The sequence below is a fragment of the Caretta caretta genome, chromosome 1, assembly GCF_965140235.1.
Source record: "Caretta caretta isolate rCarCar2 chromosome 1, rCarCar1.hap1, whole genome shotgun sequence".
Classification (NCBI taxonomy): Eukaryota; Metazoa; Chordata; order Testudines; family Cheloniidae; genus Caretta; species Caretta caretta.
The window spans coordinates 49936477-49958056 of record NC_134206.1 but is presented as its reverse complement, the minus strand read 5'-3'; the positions used below and the strand labels follow the sequence as shown (position 1 = coordinate 49958056).

The 21580-nt window shown below is 42.3% G+C and overlaps 1 protein-coding gene across 6 annotated transcripts in view; it reads left to right on the top strand.

The window, feature by feature from the left end:
• The window catches only part of STARD13 (StAR related lipid transfer domain containing 13), a 499087-nt gene that overhangs the window by 223272 nt on the left and 254235 nt on the right, over positions 1–21580 (top strand). For all 6 annotated transcript variants that reach the window (XM_075127917.1, XM_075127911.1, XM_075127915.1 and 3 more), the window contains one exon: positions 1581–1614. In XM_075127917.1, coding sequence (XP_074984018.1) covers positions 1581–1614 — 34 coding nt within the window. The remainder of the gene's footprint in view (positions 1–1580; positions 1615–21580) is intronic.

The window sequence follows — 21580 nt, the reverse complement described above, 5'->3', positions numbered from 1 at the left end:
CTCCTTGTATCTCCTCATCTAACAGCTTTTGGGGATCTAACCAGTGATGATATCTCCAACATTGCTTCCAGTTGCTGTCTCCAATTGAGCACCATCACCTAAATCACTGGATTGAGTTTACAGCCAGCTAGTTCTTCCGCCTGTACTGCCTAGGAATTGGGTAGTATCCCTTTAAATAGTTTGTGAGCCCTCTAGAGGGCATCCTTGTCTTCTGTCGCAGAAGCCCCCAGGACCTAACAGAGTATCCGTGTATATATGTAACTAGGCCGTGTATGTTTGTATGTAGTTAATAAACATGGTTATTTAGAACCCAACTCTGTCCATGTTTAAAAGTGGTTGGGGTTAGGTCAGAGTTAGCTAATACACGTTAATTAAATGTCGTTAAATCTCACTCCCATGCTAAGCTAAACCCAACCTAACCTTGACTACTTTTGCTAGACAAAACCTAAACTGTGATCATAACTGGGCTTTTACAAAGTAAAATTGTCTTGCAGTATTTCTTAGGTTGGGAAAACAACTCCATGCTGCCTCACCTAGAAAGAGTGGTTTTTTTTCTAGTGTCAAAATCAGATTCAAGACTCACTGAATTTGTCAGACCACTCTGTTTATTAGCAAAGCGCTTTGCCAATGCACCCAGATATATGTGAGCCTTCTGCAAAAGCTCAAGCTAACTTATTGATACAGATAAGCCAAAGCCAATTTAACATAGGAGACAAAAGGAAGCAGAAACTGACAAATATACGTACATATCTTATTTGCATACTAACGTTTACCAATCTTCTAGCTCAGTAGAAGCTGTAAGTTAATTAGTTTGAGGACCCATTGTCTCACACTCCTTAATGTTTCTCTTCCTAACAACTATATTTCAACAAACTCTTCAAGCAGCATTTCTTTAATGAATTATAATTTCAATATAATTCATTCTACTTTCACACTAGTATGAAAGTAGAAAATTTAATTACATTTTGTATTTAAGGGAGGACCTTTCTGATGTTTCAGTAAAATGTGCATATAAATTAAGAGCTGAGGACTCTTTTTTTTTAACTTAAGTTTGTATGGAGTGATCCTCATCAAGGCTGGAGAGGCAGCATTTAATGGATGAGGCAATGTAGCAGTTTAGTGCTTCTGAGAGAGCTGCAGATGATTTTCACGTAGCAGGACCAAAGAATGCACACTAGCTTGACAAAGCCCTGGCTGGGATGATTTAGTTGGGGATTGGTCCTGCTTTGAGCAGGGGGTTGGACTAGATGACCTCCTGAGGTCCCTTCCAACCCTGATATTCTATGATTCGAAGACATGGGAATGGCTGCATCTCAAGCAAATTGCGGATTCTGTGAGGTTCTCATCTGGAATCTTTTTGGTATCCAGAAGGATCAGTTCAGTCTTTTGACTTTACATAAATTGGGTGAAAATTAAGCTTATCTAGTCCACAGGGCCTTTAAATTAAAGTTATGGGTTGTACTGACCCAAACAAGATGGTGATGTTTCTAAGTTTAAAGTCCGTTCTTACTTTTGTCATAAAATTATATCCTGAGCCTTTTGGGAAAATGTTAAACTAAAAAAAGAATTATTTCTTACAGGTGTTGTCTCAGAAGCTGAGCAAAGAGAAAGCAGGTAAGTCCATAATCTTCTGAAAAAGACATTCTGCTACTTACAAGTTATACCCTATTGAAAGTTTCTTGAGAAACAAGGTAAACATGTTAAAAGAATATACATCGTGATGGAACATCTGTGGGACTCTCTGATGTTTATACTAGACTCGGGTTCTGTATTTTTTTCAGTGCTGTTGTTTTGGACAGTTTTGTACTATTGTCCATGAACACGGTGTATATATATTTATTTAGCCACCGTTAGGCCATAAGGAAGTTGCAAATTCTGCTACTTTGGATTTACAGCTTGTAAAGTGGGTTCTGAAATAATAAGATAAAATATATATTTCTAGAGAGTCAGTGTTAGTGATGTGGAATTAATCTGGCCTCTTTCTTGTAACTATTTAAAGTGTATTTATTTAGCTAGGACTTTTGCAAATCATTTATGGGACATTAAGGAGGGATCACTGGCAGACTGATGTGGCCATTAAATATTAATGATACCCGCTTATTTGATTAGTACATAGGAAATTATTTCTCTTGTAATTAATTTTAATTATCTGAGGCACCCAAGTTTGGCAATAATCATTACATTTGTGGAAATAAATAACTAGAAATCCAAACTCACTCAGTGTGACTACTAGGAGCTAAAATAAAGGTTTGGATATGCATCTGTGTGCATAGAGGTCCTCATTCAGCATGGCACTTAAACATATGCTTAAATCACATTGACTTCATGAATCCAATTGATTTCAGTGAGATGTAAGCCTATGCATCAGTGCTTTGCCTAAGTAAGTCTAGAGTTCTTTATTATATTGTAACTGAGAGCAATGAAGAAATGTAGAAAACGGCAGGTGTTTCCAAATGTGATATTAGTATTTAATAGCAGTAACAGAATTTTGCAAAGAAGCCCAAAGAATGACTTGGTGAATCCTTATTGTCACATAACCCTATGTCCGTTCGAACCCTTTTAAAAATCATGAAGTATGGGATTTCTGGATCTGCACAAATCAGAAAAAAAAATGAATTTCCTTTACAGTGCAAAGTACAGTGAATATGCAGTACACTCTGATTAAACATAAAGTAATTGTGGATCATTATTTTAATGATTTTTTTCTCCATATTACCCTACTTCTCCTCTTTATCTGGCTGGGGGACTGGTTTGAACAGGTCCTCTAACCCTGTGATCTCTTCTAGTTTAAATTAACATGTGCCCCCGTTCCTTCAGTTCCCAAATTGCATCTTCTGTCTTTCCAAGGGCTATTTTAACTCTGCTAGATGAGGGAATCATTTTTATTGCCAATGTCACCAGTTCAACGGATCAGCTGGCAAAGGTGCTGATTTAGCACAATGGTTGGAATCTGGCCTAGAAAACAGAGGTCTTAATTGGCAGTTCTGTGCCCATCTACTTTACCATTTTGTCAGTGATATGTGATGGTTGTTAACTGTAGTATAGTTCTATTATGTTTTTGTGCACGTTAACTTTATCTACTGGATCAATTGTGTTTTCAGTAAATAATGTCGATACTTGCCTATGAAAAATAAGTGTACATTATTCTAAAGGTGAACAGCTTCCATCAGATGCTGGTAATGATTTAGTGATGAAATATTTTCTTCAGCTCTTTACTGAAATATCTACTTGAATCAAAATCTATATGTTGCACTGAAGACTGGGAATCTTAAAGGATTTACAAGCATGTACATTTTAAACAAAATGGAGTATTTAAACAGCATTTCCAGTATTTTGACTATGATACATTTCTTAATTGCTTTTCTTTTACAGTAATATATCCTTTGTCTCTGCAAGAGAAATAAGATTTATCACCCATCTTACAGTTGGGGAATGCTTGTTGCAAACTGGCTACCAACAGGCTTTGTGACAAGTGATTTCCTGACATAATTTGATCACTGAAGTTTAACCATGGCATGTTGTCATGTAGTAGAGCTGGTTGGGAAATTTTCATCCAAAAATTCATCCAAAAATTGTAATTCATCAAAACCAAAACTTCTGACAGAAGATCTGTTTTGACAAATTTCCCATTTAAATTTTTTTTTGAAAAATTTATATATCATTAAAATATCATCATGTTTTGATACTTTCAAAAGGAAAAGTGTGTTGATTTTGATTTGAAATTTGAGTTACATTGTAGTAAAACAAAATGTAAAAAGTCAGAATCAAAATGAAACATTTTGAAATGACTGAAACAAAGCATTTCAATTGACCTGAGCTGAATTTTTTCAAATGTTCTAGTTCACAAAAATTTTCAAGATTTTGACATTTTGTCCCAATTCAGGTTGGGAAAATATGTTGAAATCTGAAAAATTCTGTCTGGATGGGAAACCAGTTTCCTACCCTGCTCTGTTATGTACTGCAATACAGTACTTTTTGTTTAATATGGATCTGATCAAAACACAAACACTGGAGTTTCCCTGCCATTGTAAGTTTCCTTATCATTATCCATTATAGGCAATACTTTTTTGTTGTTGTTTTTTAAAGGCAAACAGAATTTGCAAAAACCTATATTAATGCAATGTCAAGGTTGTGAATTTAAGGAATTTAAGGTTTGTGTTGCAAAATGTACTTTCCCATAATGGGCATGCTACTTATTAAGGTGTATCTTTAGCAGGTGAAATAGATGGTCAGTTTTTACAGGGAGAGATGTAGTGGGGTCCCCCAGGATCTGTACTGGGACCAGTGCTGTTCAACATATTCAGAAATGATCTGGAAAAGGAGTAAACAGTGAGGTGGCAAAGTTTGCAGATGATACATAATTAGTGAAGTCCAAGCTGACTGCGAAGCAATGCAAAGGGATCTTACAAAACTGGGTGAGTGGGCAGATGAAATTCAGTGTTGATAAATACAAAGTAATGCACATTGGCAAACATAAATGCCAACTATACATACAAAACAATGGGGTCCAAATTAGCTGTTACCCTCAATAAAGAGCTCTTGGATTCATTGTGGATAGTTCTCTGAAAATATCTGCTCAATGTCAAAAAAGCTAACAGAATGTAAGGAACCCTTAGGAAAGGGATAGATAATAAAAAAAATCATAATGCCACTATATAAATTATTAGTATTCCCACACACGCAGTTCTGATCACCCCATCTCAAAAAAAAAATGTTAGAAAAGTACAGAGAAGGGCAACAAAAATAATGGATGACTAAGGGGAGATATGTTAGGTTTATAAAATCACAAATGGTGTGGAAAAAGCGAGTAAGAACTTTTTTTTTTTTACCCCTTCATATCACATACACACCAGGGGTTACCCAATGAAATTAATAGATGCCAGGTTTAAAACAAACAAAAGAAAGTACTTCTTCATATAATGCACAGTCAACCCGTGGAACTTGTTGCCAGAGGATGTTTGTGAAGGCCAAAAGTATAACTGGGCTCAAAAAATAATTAGATAAGTTCATGGAGGATAGGTCCATCAATGGCTATTAGACACGATGATCAGGGATGCAACCCCATGCTGCGAGTGTCCCTAACCCTCTGAAGCCAGGAGCTAGGATGGGATGATGGAATAGATCACTTGATAATTGCCCTGTTCTGTTCATTCCATCTAAAGCATCTGGCACTGGCCACTGTCAGAAGACAGGATAATGCATTAGATGGACCATTGGTCTGAACCAGCGTGGCCGTTCTAATGTTCTTACGAAATAGTCTTCAAAAATACCAAACAGCTATGTGCAATCAGCCACTTAATTTTGCATTTCCTGACTGTTTTGTGTTTAACTTCAAAATCTTAAAGTTGCAATAATGGAATTTGTGCATTCAGTTTCTTTAGTGTGTTAAAGCTCTCTTAATAAAAGAAGAACAAAAGCAGAGAAGAAAGTCCCCAAACTTCACCTCTCATGCTTATTTCTTTGCACTCCTTTCTTTCTCCTTGACATTCCTCCTCATTCTTTTTCCTTGGTCACCACTTCCACATTCCTCTCATTTTCCCTTTATCCTTTCTTTCTCTTTCCTTGGCCCTTTCCTCCTTAAAGATCCCTTCCCTCTTCTTTCAACTTCGGTGTCCCACCCTCCATATTCTCTCCCTCTAGGGTTGTCATGGCCTAAAAAATGAATTCCAGGTAATGCTAGAATTGCTCAGTGGTTCATCATCTTCTTCCCCACCTACTATGAAGCTACCAGTTGTTTAGTAGGGAGTCCTCACTTCCAGCCTTGAATAAAGAAGGAGCTAGTGATCAGAGACAGTGCTACTAGAATACTGGACAGTAGGAGTTTGGAGTGGAAATCAAGCCCTTTCCCTGTCATTGGTTGGCACCAGTGTTCCTCTGGTCAGGTCAGAGGCATACATATGTTGTTTTCCTTGGCCTCTAGTCATCTCTCCACAAAACCACATTTGTCTGTGAGGGGAAAATACTTTTCTTTGTACTGTTTTTCTTTCTTTTCTTTTGTATTTTTTAGCTTTTAAAAATAAATTAAAAGATGTTTGGGATGCCATTTCCTGGAGTTTCAGAGTGAGTTCCTCACAACATGTTTATCAGAACACTTGCAGCTTTTCTTAGAAAACATTGTAATGCACAGAATCACTTGGCCCCTCTGGGAAACCTTTTATGGCATACCAGCATTGTTAGAAATGTAGTGACATGTTCAACCCTCAAGAATATGGCAATATTTTATGAGTATGAATATTGTAAATAACGTTCTGCACATTAAATATAATATACCTTAGGAGAAAATATTAAATACTGGCAAGTGGTGAATTAGTAAAGGGATGACTTGGTCTTCCTGTTCGACTTTCTGATTTATTTCCCTGATATTGTATGCTGTGCTATAAGAGTTTCCACTTCTAAACAACAAATCTAAACTTTTGAACCAAACCCGCCAAAAATGATTTTCAAATAACTTAAACAGTAAATTAGAGGATACTCATTTCCAGAGGAGGAGATGAGTTTTCTCCAGCTTTGGAGTTCACATTTCTGTACAGTTGTGAGTGCATGTTCCTATACCACAGTTAGCTACAATAATTCAACTTGCATTTGCAGCCCTGGCAGCTTTTAATCGTTTAGTAAAGTAGCGTGGCCAAAATGTTCAAACTTACCATACTTAGACACCCAAGTAAGGGCCCAGGTTGTCAGAGGTATTGAGTAACTGCTGCTCCCATTGACTAATAGGAGATCAGCATTCCTGAAAAAACAGGCCACTTATTTAGGAGGCCAAATTTTCAAATTTGGCCTGTGTAATTTTGTGGCGCTAAATTAATGACTTCTTATTAAAAGTTGTAACCATGCTACAAATGTTGTATAATGAGAACATCAGTTGCTTCCTGAAATCTTCTGTCAACTATATTGTTGCTGTCATTTCATAGGGGAGCTGCTTGTCTGCCCTGCTGGGATATAATTACCGTAATAAAATAGCCAACAAAAACAAAAGAGAAAATATATTATGGGGAGAAAAATGAATATCCATTTTGACAGACCCATCATTATTCCATATGATAACAAATTGCACTTTGATTGTTCTTAACAGTACCTCTTAAGAAAACTATTTATAAATGAGGTTTTGGGTGGTGTTGAATGCTGCTTAAGAAGAGTGACATAAATAATAGTTTGTAATCCACTAGTAAATGCCTCTCTAGTAAACGCCACATAGAAGATGATGTTCCTCTAACTCAAGTACTAGAGGTCTGTGCTGGAGAAATCAAAGGTCCTGGGTAGAGTTCTACAGAAAGAGGTACAGTAATTCCATTTCACAGAGGATTCTAATATTCTGAAACTTTGTTTCATTCCAATTCAGAACAAAAGCCTCAAATTTTGAAATTCTCTGCAAAACACAAAATTCTTGGGTGTCGGACTTGGACAGTCAGCATGGTGAGCTCCCCCAGAACTGGAACCCCAGGAAACCCTGAGGTCCCAAGAACCCATGCAGTTTGCATTATTATTACTTACTGTTTTCAATCTAGCAGTGCCTAAGGGGCTCAGCCAAAGATCAGGGCCCTGCTATGCTAGGCACTATAGGAACATTTATCGAAAAGATAGCGCCTGTCCTAAAGAACTTAAAGTGCAGGTTAAAAAAAAAAAAAGTAAACTATTTTCTTAAATAATTAGCAATTAAGTTTTCAAACTCTAAAAAAGTATGTGTGGGTGAGGGGGAGGATTGGGGTGACAATAAAACTCAGCAACAAAGCTGGTGCCATAGCCCAGTAATGTTCATATCCCCTGGATCTGTCTATGAGCCAGTGTAACCCACACACCTCCTGAGTGTGGTGTTTTGTCCCCTCTAGTGACACCAAGACCACTTAGAGATTAATGACAGGTTTCAGAGTAACAGCCGTGTTAGTCTGTATTCGCAAAAAGAAAAGGAGTACTTGTGGCACCTTAGAGACTAACCAATTTATTTGAGCATAAGCTTTCGTGAGCTACAGCTCACTTCATTGGATGCATACTGTGGTAACTGCAGAAGACATTATATACACAGAGACCATGAAACAATACCTCCTCCCACCCCACTCTCCTGCTGGTAATAATCCATCCAAAGTGACCACTCTCTTTACAATGTGTATGATAATCAAGGTGGGCCATTTCCAGCACAAATCCAGGTTTTTTCACCCCCCCCCCCCCCCCCGTCCAAAAACCACACACACAAACTCACTCTCCTGCTGGTAATAGCTTATCCAAAGTGACCACTCTTCTTACAATGTGTATGAAAATCAAGGTGGGCCATTTCCAGCACAAATCCAGGTTTTCTCACCCCCCCCCCACACACACACACAAACTCACTCTCCTGCTGGGGGTGGGGGGTGAGAAAACCTGGATTTGTGCTGGAAATGGCCCACCTTGATTATCATACACATTGTAAAGAGAGTGGTCACTTTGGATGGGCTATTACCAGCAGGAGAGTAAGTTGGTGGGGGGGAGGGTGAGAAAACCTGGATTTGTGCTGGAAATGGCCCAACTTAATTATCATACACATTGTAAGGACAGTGATCACTTTAGATAAGCTATTACCAGTAGGAGAGTGGGGTGGGAGGAGGTATTGTTTCATGGTCTCTGTGTATATAATGTCTTCTGCAGTTTCCACAGTATGCATCCGATGAAGTGAGCTGTAGCTCACAAAAGCTTATGCTCAAATAAATTGGTTAGTCTCTAAGGTGCCACAAGTACTCCTTTTCTTTTTTAGAGATTAATGAGTCTGCTCTATAGCGTTAGTTAAGGGAGAGTTGGCTTTTAGCTCATGCACTAGAGGCTCATGCACTAAGCTTCAGAGGTCCCTGGTTCAATCCCGCCCGCCAACAACCAGGGTCTGTTGGTGTTACAAGTGGGGGCTCATCGGGGATATCAACTGGGAAGTCTCTGAAGCTCGGGATGCGCTTCCTCAGCTAGGGGAAGTATGTAACCTCCATACCTCCTGGGTGTGGTGTTCTGTGGCACCGAGACCACTTAAAGATTAATGAGTCTGCTCTAGGAGCCAGTGGGCTTTTAGCTCATGCACTAGAGGCTCATGCACTAAGCTCCAGAGGTCCCAGGTTTGATCCTGCCCCCAAAGACGGGGTCTGTTGGTGTTACACCAGTACTTGCTGTGCTAAACATAAGGTACTTACATCATTTAATTTTTCAAGGCATAAGGTCCCTCTCCATACATTAGGTCTAAACTAAAATAGTCTCCTCCAAAACAGCCCTGCTCTACCACCACTAAAGGGAATCCATTCCCTTATCAGAGATCCAGGATGAAAAGATGTGGCTCTTGCCATTAGAAATGCTGAGTACAGAGACCTGTGCGGTATGAGCAAGAGATCATAACAGAAAGAAAAAGGAGAGTGTGGAGTCACTTGAAAGAAATTTTCAAAGGAACAGGCAGCCCTACTGAAGCCCCTGTGACTTTGTTCCAACCTTCATGACCGCATCTGTGTTACTCCTCTGGGCAAGTCAGAGCACCTGTTCTGTGGAGGATAATCACGGATAGACGTGTGTGTCTGAGTGAAGGAGAGGGATGCTTCTCGTCTCCAGCTTCTCGTCTCCAGCCAAAGTATAATCATCACTGGATGAAACTAAGCAAGCTAATTTCTCCCAGTATATCTCCTAGCAGCAATTATTCTACTCAGCTTGAGCATTTTGGTTCCTTAATGTATTTTAAAGTTATCACTAAACAGCACAAGACAACAGTTAACTCAAAGCACTCTAGACTGTGGATAAAGGAAGCGAATTTACTCTACTGACAAAATAATGAAGTCATCTTAAGAGCTGACAGAGCTATTTTAATGATGTCTGAAAAACTAAATATAGCAGTTTATAGTCATATTTGCTGATGCAGGGTAATGTAGTCTCTAGCAGCAAGGGGCTGGCAGAGAAGATGGTGCACTGCAGTAATACAATGAAATCCTTACATGACCTTGGCCGTTTGTGAGATGCTCTGTGGGTAGACGTGTGCCCTTGACTGATACATTATGAGATACGAAGAGAAGCAGATGTTAAAGCCTTATGGCTTTAACAAATGGCCTGATCCTACTTTTCCAGGCAAAACTCCTCCAGGTGACTTCCAGGATAACTCTCACTGAAGAAATAGGGGCCATATGGCATATCTGCAGTTATATATGTCATGCTGTAAAAGGGACCTGCTGCAAAAAATGGGCCTTATTCTGGGAGATACTAGCACCTGCAACTTTTATCGGCCCTTAGTGGAAACTGGAGGTGCTTGGCTCAACTCAAGATCAGGCCCGTTCTTTTCTTCAGGTCCTTCTGACTAACATGCACCTTGTGCTTTTCAGTGGTACAAAGCTTCATGCTTACCGAATATGCTGTGGCTTTACTGCAGTTCCTGCGCCAGGGGCACAACATAGCTGCACTGCCCCAAGGGCAGACCAGGAATAAGACAGTGACTCAGAGCCACAGTCTATTCCGCAATTTCCCCCTCACTCCAGTTGGGGGAACAAGCCCTATACCTGGTGCAGATTACTTTCCCTGCCTGGCTGGTGTGCTGGGGAGTAGAGCCAAGGCTCTGCCCGCTACCTATCCACTCACCTGTACAGGAGAGAGAGTAGCAGCCCCCATAGACTTCTTACTTCTCCATGCTGTAACCCACAATACAGGTAACCCGTGCAAGGAACGTAAGGGGGCTACTTCCACCCCTTACTGCCCTGCACAGGAGGGTGTCTAGGGTCAGCATCTAGCCCTAAGTTATTGTGAGAAAAAACATTGTACCAGCACATTTTATAGAGCTCGGGACAGGGCACCGTTTGTGTTTTGTAATCAGAACCAAAGCTGAGTACAGATCCCCACTAGCGCTGGGTGACGTTCACACAAATAGTTTATTCAAGGAAAAATGCAGATTTATTGTAAATAAACAACCTCATCATCATCAAAAAGGGAGTAAAAACCCCCTCAAACAAAATAAAATGAAAAATGGGGAAGGGGGGGGGATATTTCAGCTGGAACGATGTTTTATTTGACCCAAAATGAAATTTTTGTTTGTTTGTTCATTTTGGTGAGAAAATCTGAAAAGTTTCCACTTAGGGTTAATCCGGAATGAAAAATCAGTTATTTGCTCAGCTTTGCTACCCACCTGGGACAGGGTGTATAAACCTCACACCAGCTGAGCGACAGTAAATGACCCACTCAGGGTATGAGCACCCCCACTGCACCACAACTGCAAGACATAAGGCCTGGTAGGAAGATGTAAAAGGGAGAAGTTCAGCTGCAGAGCTGGGAGGAGAGCAGATCTTCAGCCCTCGGCTCCTGGAGAGGAGCTCAGCTGAGAGCAGGGACTGCTCGTATGACTGCTGCCTTTTGGAGCCCACTTAGGGGAGATGGGCCTCATGCTGAATAACGAGTGCTTCAGAAGGTTACCAGTGACTCACCTGTAGGTGCCGAGCAGGGCTACGGCCTGCTGGAGAATCTTTGAAGGAGGACAGTCCTGCTGTGGGCTTGTCAGTTTTCTTTTGGACCTTCGATAACTCCAAAGGGGCGGACTCCCATGGCACTCTGCCAGTGGGCTGAGTCTCCTGCAACCAGACCATGATGTTGGCTGCCCAGAGATTGAAGACCTAAGGCCAGGAGAGTGCACAGTGGTGTAGTCGAGTGGGAACACGTCCAAGGGCCGGGCCAGTATTATTAAGCACCAGCAATATTGTAGTTGAACCAGAAGGCAGCCTGGTCCCCCTACCCTGTACTTTCCAAGCCGCCTGGGGTGCTGGAGGGACGCACTCACCCATGATGGGCTCTACATTGTGGGCTTGGCCCTGCTTCAGAGTTAGTAGTGGGGCCCATCACAGCCAGCGTAGGTACATTGCAGTCCCACCTCATCCAGGGCACTGGGCCCTTTTAAGCAGGGCAAGGGCTCAGCCAATCCTTCCCATAGGGGCAGCAGCCAGCAAGAGGGAGTCACTTGCCAGCTCTGGCTCTTCCTCTAACCAGGTCACATGAGCCACCACATCAGGGCAACTCAGCTCTGGGGCTGACTGTGTGTGGGGGTCCTTGCACTCTGGAGTGGGCAAAGGTAGGTGTGGGTCAGTCCGCTGGGGATCAGAGACTAAAGGTTGCTGAGGCCGCAGCTTGTTACTGAGCATGGGACTGGGGTGGCAGGGCAAGCTGCAGTGAAGAGGTTGGCAGGAAATCTTTTTGGGAAAGTCACAAGCAGGGTAACCCTAGAGCAGTCAGGATAGGTAGCCAGAGCTTTCCAAAGCTCCCAGGACAGCTTTCGTTTTGTTTCTCTCTGATCCACATAGGTTTGGTGGCTCACCTCCTGTAAGTAAGTGTGTGTGTGTGTGTGTAATTTTTTTTTAACCAGACACCTCGTTATTTCAGATAACCTACATGTCTGCAGACATGCCCAGTTTAGCCAAGGATTACTGTACTAGAAGTTCAGTATACAAATCAAATGTGAATAACAATTCAGAAGAACAAAAATTATTGTTTAAGAAAATCAATATTTTAATGGTGTACAGATTTAGGACTACACTGCTGGAGTGTAGGGCCCTCTCATGCCCTTAGGGGGCACCCTAGGAGGTGTACCCTATGACATCTCCCCAGTGACCTCTCTGCTCATCCAAATAAGCCTGTGCAAAATTCTGCTCTTGTTGATGTACTGGACTGAGGTCCATTGACTCTTAAAAAACAAAATGTGAAGAATGTGGTATCCTAAGATATTGCAGTTCATGGAAAAAAGATGGAGCAAGTTATAAACATGAATTTTTATTGTCTCAATTTTAATTTGGGAATTGTGCTTGTTTCTGTGGAAGAACACAAAATAACCTGATCAAGTAGTCTATGATGGAATCCTCTAAATATTACTTAAGAGACAAAACCTTCTCCAGCAGTGAAACAGTAAAATTTCACAAAAATGAAAAGGAGGACTTGTGGCACCTTAGAGACTAACAAATTTATTTGAGCATAAGCTTTCGTGAGCTACAACTCACTTCATCGGATGCATTCAGTGGATGAAGTGAGATGTAGCTCACGAAAGCTTATGCTCAAATAAATGTTAGTCTCTAAGGTGCCACAAGTACTCCTTTTCTTTTTGCGGATACAGACTAACATGGCTGCTACTCTAAAACCAGTAAAATTTCAGTATGTCCGTCCTACCTACTAAAACTCGGTGTCTTAGCAAATGACTGTCTCCTTTTCACTAAGCTGAAAATAAATTATAACCATAGTTCATTTCTATAGATCAGTTAACACATTTTCAATCAAAAAGGAAAATATTTGGAAGACTTGTATCGGGGGAGGGATAGCTCAGTGGTTTGAGCATTGGCCTGCTAAACCTGGGGTTGTGAGCTCAATCCTTGAGGGGGCCGTTTACGGATCTGGGGCAAAAATTGGGGATTGGTCCTGCTTTGAGCAGGGGATTGGACTAGATGATCTCCTGAGGTCCCTTCCAACCCTGATATTCTATGGTTCATGAAAAACAATATATATTAGACAACTTGAAATTAAGGTATTGTAAACATTTTTTCTACTTTAAATCATTTTTGCTTAGAGCTGCCAACGAGACTTTGACACTTAACAACTGATAAATGAGAGAGGGATCCGCTACTTCTCTGGAGACTTAAAAAAAACCTGACAAGAACATTGCTGTAAATGATGATCTAATGTAGGTTGATAAACTGCTCTTAAACTTGCCTCTATTGGAATTAGGGGGTACTGTCTTACAGCAAGCAGCATCTGACATCAAACTTGGGCTGCAGCGTGATTTTATTCTGATGTCTGAACAGTTAACAAGGGTTTTCAACATAGAGCCATGTTCTGCCCTTATTTACACCTGAACAACCAGTTCTTCTGGAGTAGTGTTTTCCCAGGTGTAAATGAAGGGAGCAGAATTTGGCAGTTTATATATTCTGTGCCTCAAGGTAACTTTTAAACAAATATAAACTGAATCATTTCATGATATAAAATAAAACAATGTAATCTTGTATATCTGTTTTCTATTTAAAGTACTGTAGTTCTTTCCCTCAACCTCTCTGATAGATATACTGTAACAATCCATTGTTAGACATTATTGCACTGGGCGAGGTGTCCTGATTCAAATTTAATTCAAAATTAAAAGGGGGTTAACGGTATTTACACTTACAGGCAATTAGTTAACTCCGAAGTGTTTTTTAATGGAGAGTGAAGGCATTTTTTAAATGAGAGGGAACTACATGGAAGAGTGTGGTCATAGCATTGGCCTTCTACTTCTGTAATGAGCAGTTCATGAAGGTCATAGTTCAAATAAATTTGGTGATCCGTACTGGATGACTGTTTCCACCTCTGACAGGTTAGCAGGATTATCCTTTTGCTTCATCTAGTTAATTTCTGCTAACTCCTTGAGGCAGGTGTGAGATGTCAAATTCCATCCAGAATATAATGGAGGTAGGGGGTAGCTTTCGGAAAGGACATTTGGGTCTAGTACAGCTGGATGCTGAAGTAAGAGCCTTAGGGCAACCAAACCTGGGAAGATGGCTTAGTCTGGAGTTCATAGTCAGTTCAAGTTATTTTTGGTAATAAATCCCAGGAAGTAGGTAACTTTTGACCTTATACAAAAGGCGTGACCTTGTCGGAACAGAATGGTGGGTTACAGTGGGAGAATCCCCAAGCAATATGGCACAATTGGCAGCTCTGCTCAGAAGCTTGTGAAAGGTGTCACAGGTGCTAGAGGTAGTGGAAACTTCCTTTGAATGAGGAGGGTGGAAGTGCATAGTGAAACCTAAATGTACTATGCACAGTACTAAGCATGGGGGGTGAGAAGAGGCGGGGGGGTGGGAGGAAGTTGGAGCTTTGGGGAGAAGTCAGGAATACTGCCCTGCATGGGGGGAGCAGGAAGAGTTGGGGCAGAGGGGGGAAGTTGGGGTGTTGGGGATGACAAGATTTGTGCTCTGCATCGGGAGTTGAGGCATTCAGGAGCACTGGGCAGCAACACAGCATGGAGAGGTTGGGGTCTGAGGAATAGCAGGGGGAGTGGGGTGGGTGTACTGCATGGGGAGCAAGGGGAACTATTGGGTCTTGGGGAGGGGGTGTTGGAGAGCTGGCTCCAGGCGGGTCCCAGCCATTCACATCTCTCTTGCTGAGGGTAGCTGCTCCCAGTCTCTGCCCATCACTCCATTTCCTACAGGCTACCCCAGCTCGATCCCAGGCATCACAGCAGCATGCTCCAGTCCCTCTAGGTTCTGTCCCCAGGAGCCACAGAGCCCGCCCAACCTGAGTGTGCAAAGCAACTTGCTTAACAACAATGCGCTGGAGCAGAAGCATGGACCAGTCCTCACAATATTTTCAATGTGGGGCGTTGAATCCCAGCCTCCATTCTCTCCCCCGTTCCACCGCCCAGGCAGGATGAAGCAGACACAAGACCTGCCTGACTGTGCCTGGCTTGTCACAGTGTAATGCTAGGGTAACGAAACCCTCGGCTGGGTTGTGAGTGGGAGTCCAGGACCTCTTGATCTAAAAGCATGAGCCTCCATTGCTTGAGGTAGAAAACTAAGTCCTGTAGCTCAAGGGCAGAAGTAGACTCAATAACCTCTCTATACAGTGTAACCACTAGAAGGGGACAAAGAGCTGTAAAGTATTAACGTGGGTTACACACGTTCAGCCAAAGAAGTGCTGCTTCTAAAAAAAGCAATGGGCATTTTTTTTAGTAGGTTTTTACCTAAAATATTATACAGACTCTGCCCTTCCAGTTGTTGTGTATTAGATTCTGTCCAGGCCAGCATGCATCTCTGATAGAAATGCACTAATAGTTACTGATGTTTATTGAGCACTCTGCAGCAGAAGGCAGGAACAAATTAGTAATCACCTCAGTGCTGTCAAAGCACAGCTGAAGGCAGCAGTACAGAGGTGCTGCAGCTGCATGCAAAATAGAAATTCATCCCCAGTGTACAAGCCCATTGAAGTGAATGGATTTTCGTCAGCTATGAATGTGGCCTGGTGTTTTATGAAGAGAGAGCAATAAAGAAGGGCAAGTTCAGAAAAACTGCGGACAAAACGGTGGGGATGTATCTGAATCATCCAGCAGGGATCTGAAATTGTTCACTCCATTCTTGGTGAGGTGTCAGATTTTCAATGTGGGAGGAGGGAACATAAATGGCTTCAGGCTTTTATTTGAAATATGTTTATACTAGGTGCATACCTACCCGAAATATTTCTTGGTTCTCAAGGACTTTGTTATATAAGGCCAATATATATGTCAGGAGAGTTTATTTTAAAGCACAAGCCTGCATCTGCCCCGATATAACTGCACAAAAGCCAGTGGGATTTATGCTAGGGGTGAATTTGGCTCAGTTTTAATCTTGATTTAAAGTTAAGCAATATGATTAAACATTTTAAGATTTTTGCTCAAGCTGTCAAGCATACGCTGTACAAAACCTAGCTAAGCTTGTTTGCCATTATAACCTTTCAGTACCAATGAAGATTTTATATGTGTGATGGTTTTATATTGGGTAACTTGCACACATCGGATTCTGGTGGGTTATTTGTTTTCTCTTATAAAAATCAGGTCACAGGGCCCGATCACTTTGTCCCCACCCTCGTTATCCTGCCCCAAGGGAGTTTCCATAAATGGAGCTGGCCCTTCTTAAGTAAAAGAGGAAGGCTTTCATCAGCTGCCTCCATCACACCATCACCCCTTTCCAGAACCCTGGGCCATATTCAGGAGGCTAGTTTTCTAGCTTCTCCCTGCCCGCAAGAGCAAATTACAGTCACTTCTCTTCTGTTCATGCCATGCATGAATGCAGTGTTCATGCTGAGACCTATTGACTTATGTAATGTCATTAAGCTATTTTTCATACAATCCTCTCTCCCCTTCTTAACAGAGTTTAACATTTATTCTTTCTTAAAACTACTGTTCACTGAACTGTTGTTTCACTGAACTGTCCACCATGATGCATAAATTAGTTAAATGCATTATTTAAATGTTTCCTTTCAATATGTCTTGTAGTCCCTAACATGAGTCTGGGACTTCGCTGTATTTGGGATTTCGACTCTGATCCTCCCACCAGAAACATACATGCTTAATGTTGCTCATGGGATCAGTCCCTTTGATTTCAGTGGGACTATTTTGCGTGTAAAGTTAAGCATGTGCTTAATTGTTTGCAGAATTAGGGCCTTAATTAATTGTGAATATATTTTGCAGTTGGTTCCATTCTTAGGATTGCCACTCCTCGTGGCTTGGCTGGGAGTCTACCGGAATCAGCCTCAATCTCTCAGTGACTATTAAAAGCAATCCAGAAGATTTTAATAGGCCAAAAGTCCAGTCAGTGGCGCAGCGGAACTAAGGCAGGCTCCCTACCTGCCCTGGTTCTGTGCGGCTCCCGGAAGCAGATGGCATGTGTGGCTCCTCAGCGCAGGGAGCAGCCAAGGGGTCTCCACGGGCTGCCCCCGCGCACCAACTCAACAGCTTCTATCAGCCAGGAACCACAGCCAATGGGAGCTGCAGGGGCACTGTCTGCAGGCAGGGGCAGCGTGCAGAGCCCCCTGGCCCCTCCACCTAGGAACCAGACAAGACAGCTGCTTCCAGGAGCTGCCCAAGGTAAGCACCGCTCAGCTGGAGCCCTCACCCCGTCCCTCACCCCATCCCCTGCTCCAGCCCCGAGCCCCCTCCTGCACCCCAACTCCCTCCCAGAGCCTGTACCCTGCACCTCCCCCCACACCCCAACCCCTTGCCCCATCCCTGAGCCCCCTCCTGCACCCAAACTCCCTCGTGGAACCTGCACCCCAACTCCTGCCCCAGCCTTGAGCCCCCTCCTGCACTCTGAACCCCTTGGCTCCAGCCCAGAGCCCCCTTCTGGACCCCAAACCCCTCATCCCTGGTCCCACTGCAGAGCCTGCACCCCCAGCTGGAGCCCTCACCCCCTCCCACACCCCGAGCCCCATTCTGCACCCTGAACCCCTCATTTGTGGCCACATCCCAGAGCCTGCACCTCCAGCTGGAGCCCTCACCCACACTTCCGCCCCGCACCCTAACTCCCTGCCCTAGCCCAGTGAAAGTGAGTGAGGATGGGGGAGAGCAAGCAATGGAGGAAGGAGGGATGGAGGGAGCAGGGAGCAAGGCCTTGAAGAAGGGGCAGGGCAGGATCTGACCTTGGAGAAGAAGTGGGGCAGTGCAAGGGTGTTCGTGTTTGTGCGATTAGAAAGTTGGCAACCTTACCCATTCTACACTTTTAATCAGCTTTTCTTAACAATAAATTTGTGTTTTCCTTTTAGTTTCCATTTAGAATTAAACTTGTATGTGCTAAGTTTCAAACATGTTAATATCAGACTATCAGGAATTTTCCCACAAGCTAGAGTGACACTGATTGATACCTCTCCAAATTAAAAGACTGTATAAGATGACAGTCCATTCCCTGGCTGTAATTTTATTGTCGCTTGCTCAAATGTGTAGATGGTAATAGGTGTAAGGATTTCTGCTAACATGAAAGGCAATACTTACTGCTAATATATGATTACAAGTGATGTGCAATTAAGAGTCTTAACACTGGGATAACACTTCCCAGTGATATAGTGCTTCCCTTTTAGAAGATATGAAAATACAAAAAGTGCAAGCATCACTGCAGTTAATTAGATTGGGTGAGCTGTTTGTAAGACATTTAATTATTCATTTTTAAAAATATCTGCTTTAATTCTGCAAACTAATTTATCTTCTGCAGCAGTAAGGAGTGTGTGAAAACCAGAGGCTCGTTTCATTAGACAGCCTGATTCAGTGCCCATTACAGTCACTGGAAAGACTCCCACAGAATTAGGTGGGAGTTGGATTAGCCTCTTAAAAATAAAGTAGAATTCATTTAGATCTGTAGAGATATTAAAATAAAATCTTCCTTGAGTTCACAACAGTTCAGAATGGAATAACTACTCTATTTCTCTAAGAGAGAATGTGAAGCTCAGGAACTTAGATGGGGTGGGATCTGAGTTACCCAGGAAAGAATTTTCTGTAGTATCTGGCTGATGAATCTTGCCCATATGCTCAGGGTTTAGCTGATCGCCATGTTTGGGGTCGGGAAGGAATTTTCCTCCAGGGCAGATTGGAAGAGGCCCTGGAGGTTTTTCGCCTTCTTCTGTAGCATGGGGCATGGGTCACTTGCTAGAGGATTCTCTGCTCCTTGAAGTTCTTAAACCACGATTTGAGGACTTCAATAGCACAGACATAGGTGAGAGGCTTTTTGCAGGGGTGGTAGGTGAAATTCTGTGGCCTGCGTTGTGCAGGAGGTCAGACTAGATGATCATAATGGTCCCTTCTGACCTAAATATCTATAACTTTTTACTTCTTCTTATATGCAAAGTTGTTTTAACAAGCTTTTTAATGAAAAATTAAAAGGAGACTGTTAGTTTAATAATTTATTATTATTTATTTATATTATTGTGATGACTAACGTCCCAGTCATGGATCAGGGCCCTGTTGTGCTAGATGCTATACTAACATAGTGAGAGACAGGCCCTACCCTGAAGAGCCGACAGGTTAAGTAACCATTAATTCATTATTGTCTTTTTGCTCCAACAAGGGTGAACCCTAAAGTATTAACATTTGTTTCTAATTTCAACACTTAAATTATCTGTAAAATACCTTTTTCGGAGCCTGTAGCAAAGGACACACTGGTTTAAAGAGGACATTTAAATGGCAGAATAAGGCCTTTGTCCTACAATGTGTTCCATGCTTGGAGACCTGTACCCACACAGAGCTCATTGCAGGATGGAGGACTAAGCTGGCATTGATCATGCTGGCAGCCGCCTCTGAGTACTGAGACTCTGGGAACTTTCTCAACTGTTCTGCCATCCTCTCATGCTCTTCGCCTGGTGTTTATTTCCCTGTTGTGTATTGTCTGAATTGTCCACTGTGAGCTCTCTGGGGCAAGGACTCTGCTTGTGACAGTTATTGGTACAGTGCCTAGCACAATGGGACCCTGATCCCTGCTTGGTGTCCTTAGGTGCTACCTCATTAAATAGTAAGCGAGCTATTCCAGGGCAAACTGGGAGCTGATGTGAAGCACTGGAAGCTAGACAGCCCTAGATTCAGATTCCCTCTGCCCTATTTACTGATGAATGAGACAATGGAGTCTAAGTTACATGCTGATGAGCCTAACAAGGGGTTGGAAGGTTATAAGCTAAAGCAAGGGGTGACTTAGTTTAACTTGTGCCCTCCTTGTAGTTGCTTTTTTGCAACATTCGTCTCATTTGGCCCTGCAGTATGTGTGTTGCACCAGCTTAGACTCACCACCAACTTGTGGACCACATGCAGAGGAGTGGGGGTGTGTGTGTGGAGTTTTCGTTGGTGTGATGTACATGTGTAGGGCCCAGAAGTATATGTTATATTAGCATAGACTTACTTAGACTCAGCTCTTAATTAGGCCCCTGGAATGCTGTGGAGAAAATGTGCTCAGCCTTCAGGTATTCACTTGAAAGGGCTTCACTTTATTTGTGTACACAGAATGGTTTGGTCTGGTGCAGGGAAAATGTTTTCTTTTCCATCTGCTTCCTTCCCTTGGGCTTGATCCTGCTCCTGCTAAAGTCAGTGGCAAAACTCTTATTGACATCAGTGGGTGCCAGATCAAGCCATTTAACAAATACTCTTCTAAGTGGGGTTACAATACAGCGTACATTCAGGGTGTGGTGTACATATTGCTATCCTTTTAAAAATACAGAGTCACTTCTGTTTGAATTACTGGGTTTCTCTAATGATTATTCTTTTAAGTGAGCCAGAAAAGAGACTTCTGTTCTTTGGCTGGAAACACACACCTACTTTGGACGCCTTTCTTCTCTTTCCCTCCTCCCTTGCGCCTAAAAGTAAACAAAAAGCTCTCTCAGGGAAAAATGTATGTTTGGACTAGGAACTGAGGCAGCTGAGATTCAGCTAGTTATTTTTGATTGCCTCTTAGTTGTGGGGTATGGGGATCAGATACGGTCAAGATTTCCACTGCGTTCCAGATCTGTTTTCCTCCTAAGGTTAGCAGTCTGCTAGTGTGATTTCCTGCGCCCCCTCCCCCCTTCCTCAGCTTTTCCCACAGTCAGTAAGACTTATCTGACAATGGAGTTAGTGTCAACTGTCCAAAACTAACTAGGAGATATATTCCTTTCATCACTCTTGTGCTATTATTGCTTATCAATGACACTCTCTAACTTAAGTGACTGTGGTTAATTTACAGGCATACAGGGCCAAATTCATGCCTGTGGTAGCTCCATTGATTTCAGTGACATTATGCCCTGGGTGGATTTGGCCCAAGGTGTCTGAGAGACACAAGTGGTAAGAATGTGCTAGTAACAAAACCAAGAGTAGTGAAGACACAGAAAGCGAATAAGAAGCTAAGAGCTGTGGCAGGGTTCACATTTCAGAGTTCTGGAGTATGCTGCTGCATTATGGAGTTTAGAGTTTGCGGCTAGTGTTGCATAAGAAAAATTGTTCTTATTTAAAAGAAAAAAAGTCCAATGTCCAGATTTTTTAAAAGTGTCCTACTTAGTAAAGGCACAGGAGATTTTCAAACATGCCTAAAGGATTTCAGAGAACAAATTCCGTTGAAAATTATTAGGACTTGTGCTTCCAAATCCCTGCTTAGAGGCTTTTGAAAATCTCCCCCATGATGCAAAACCA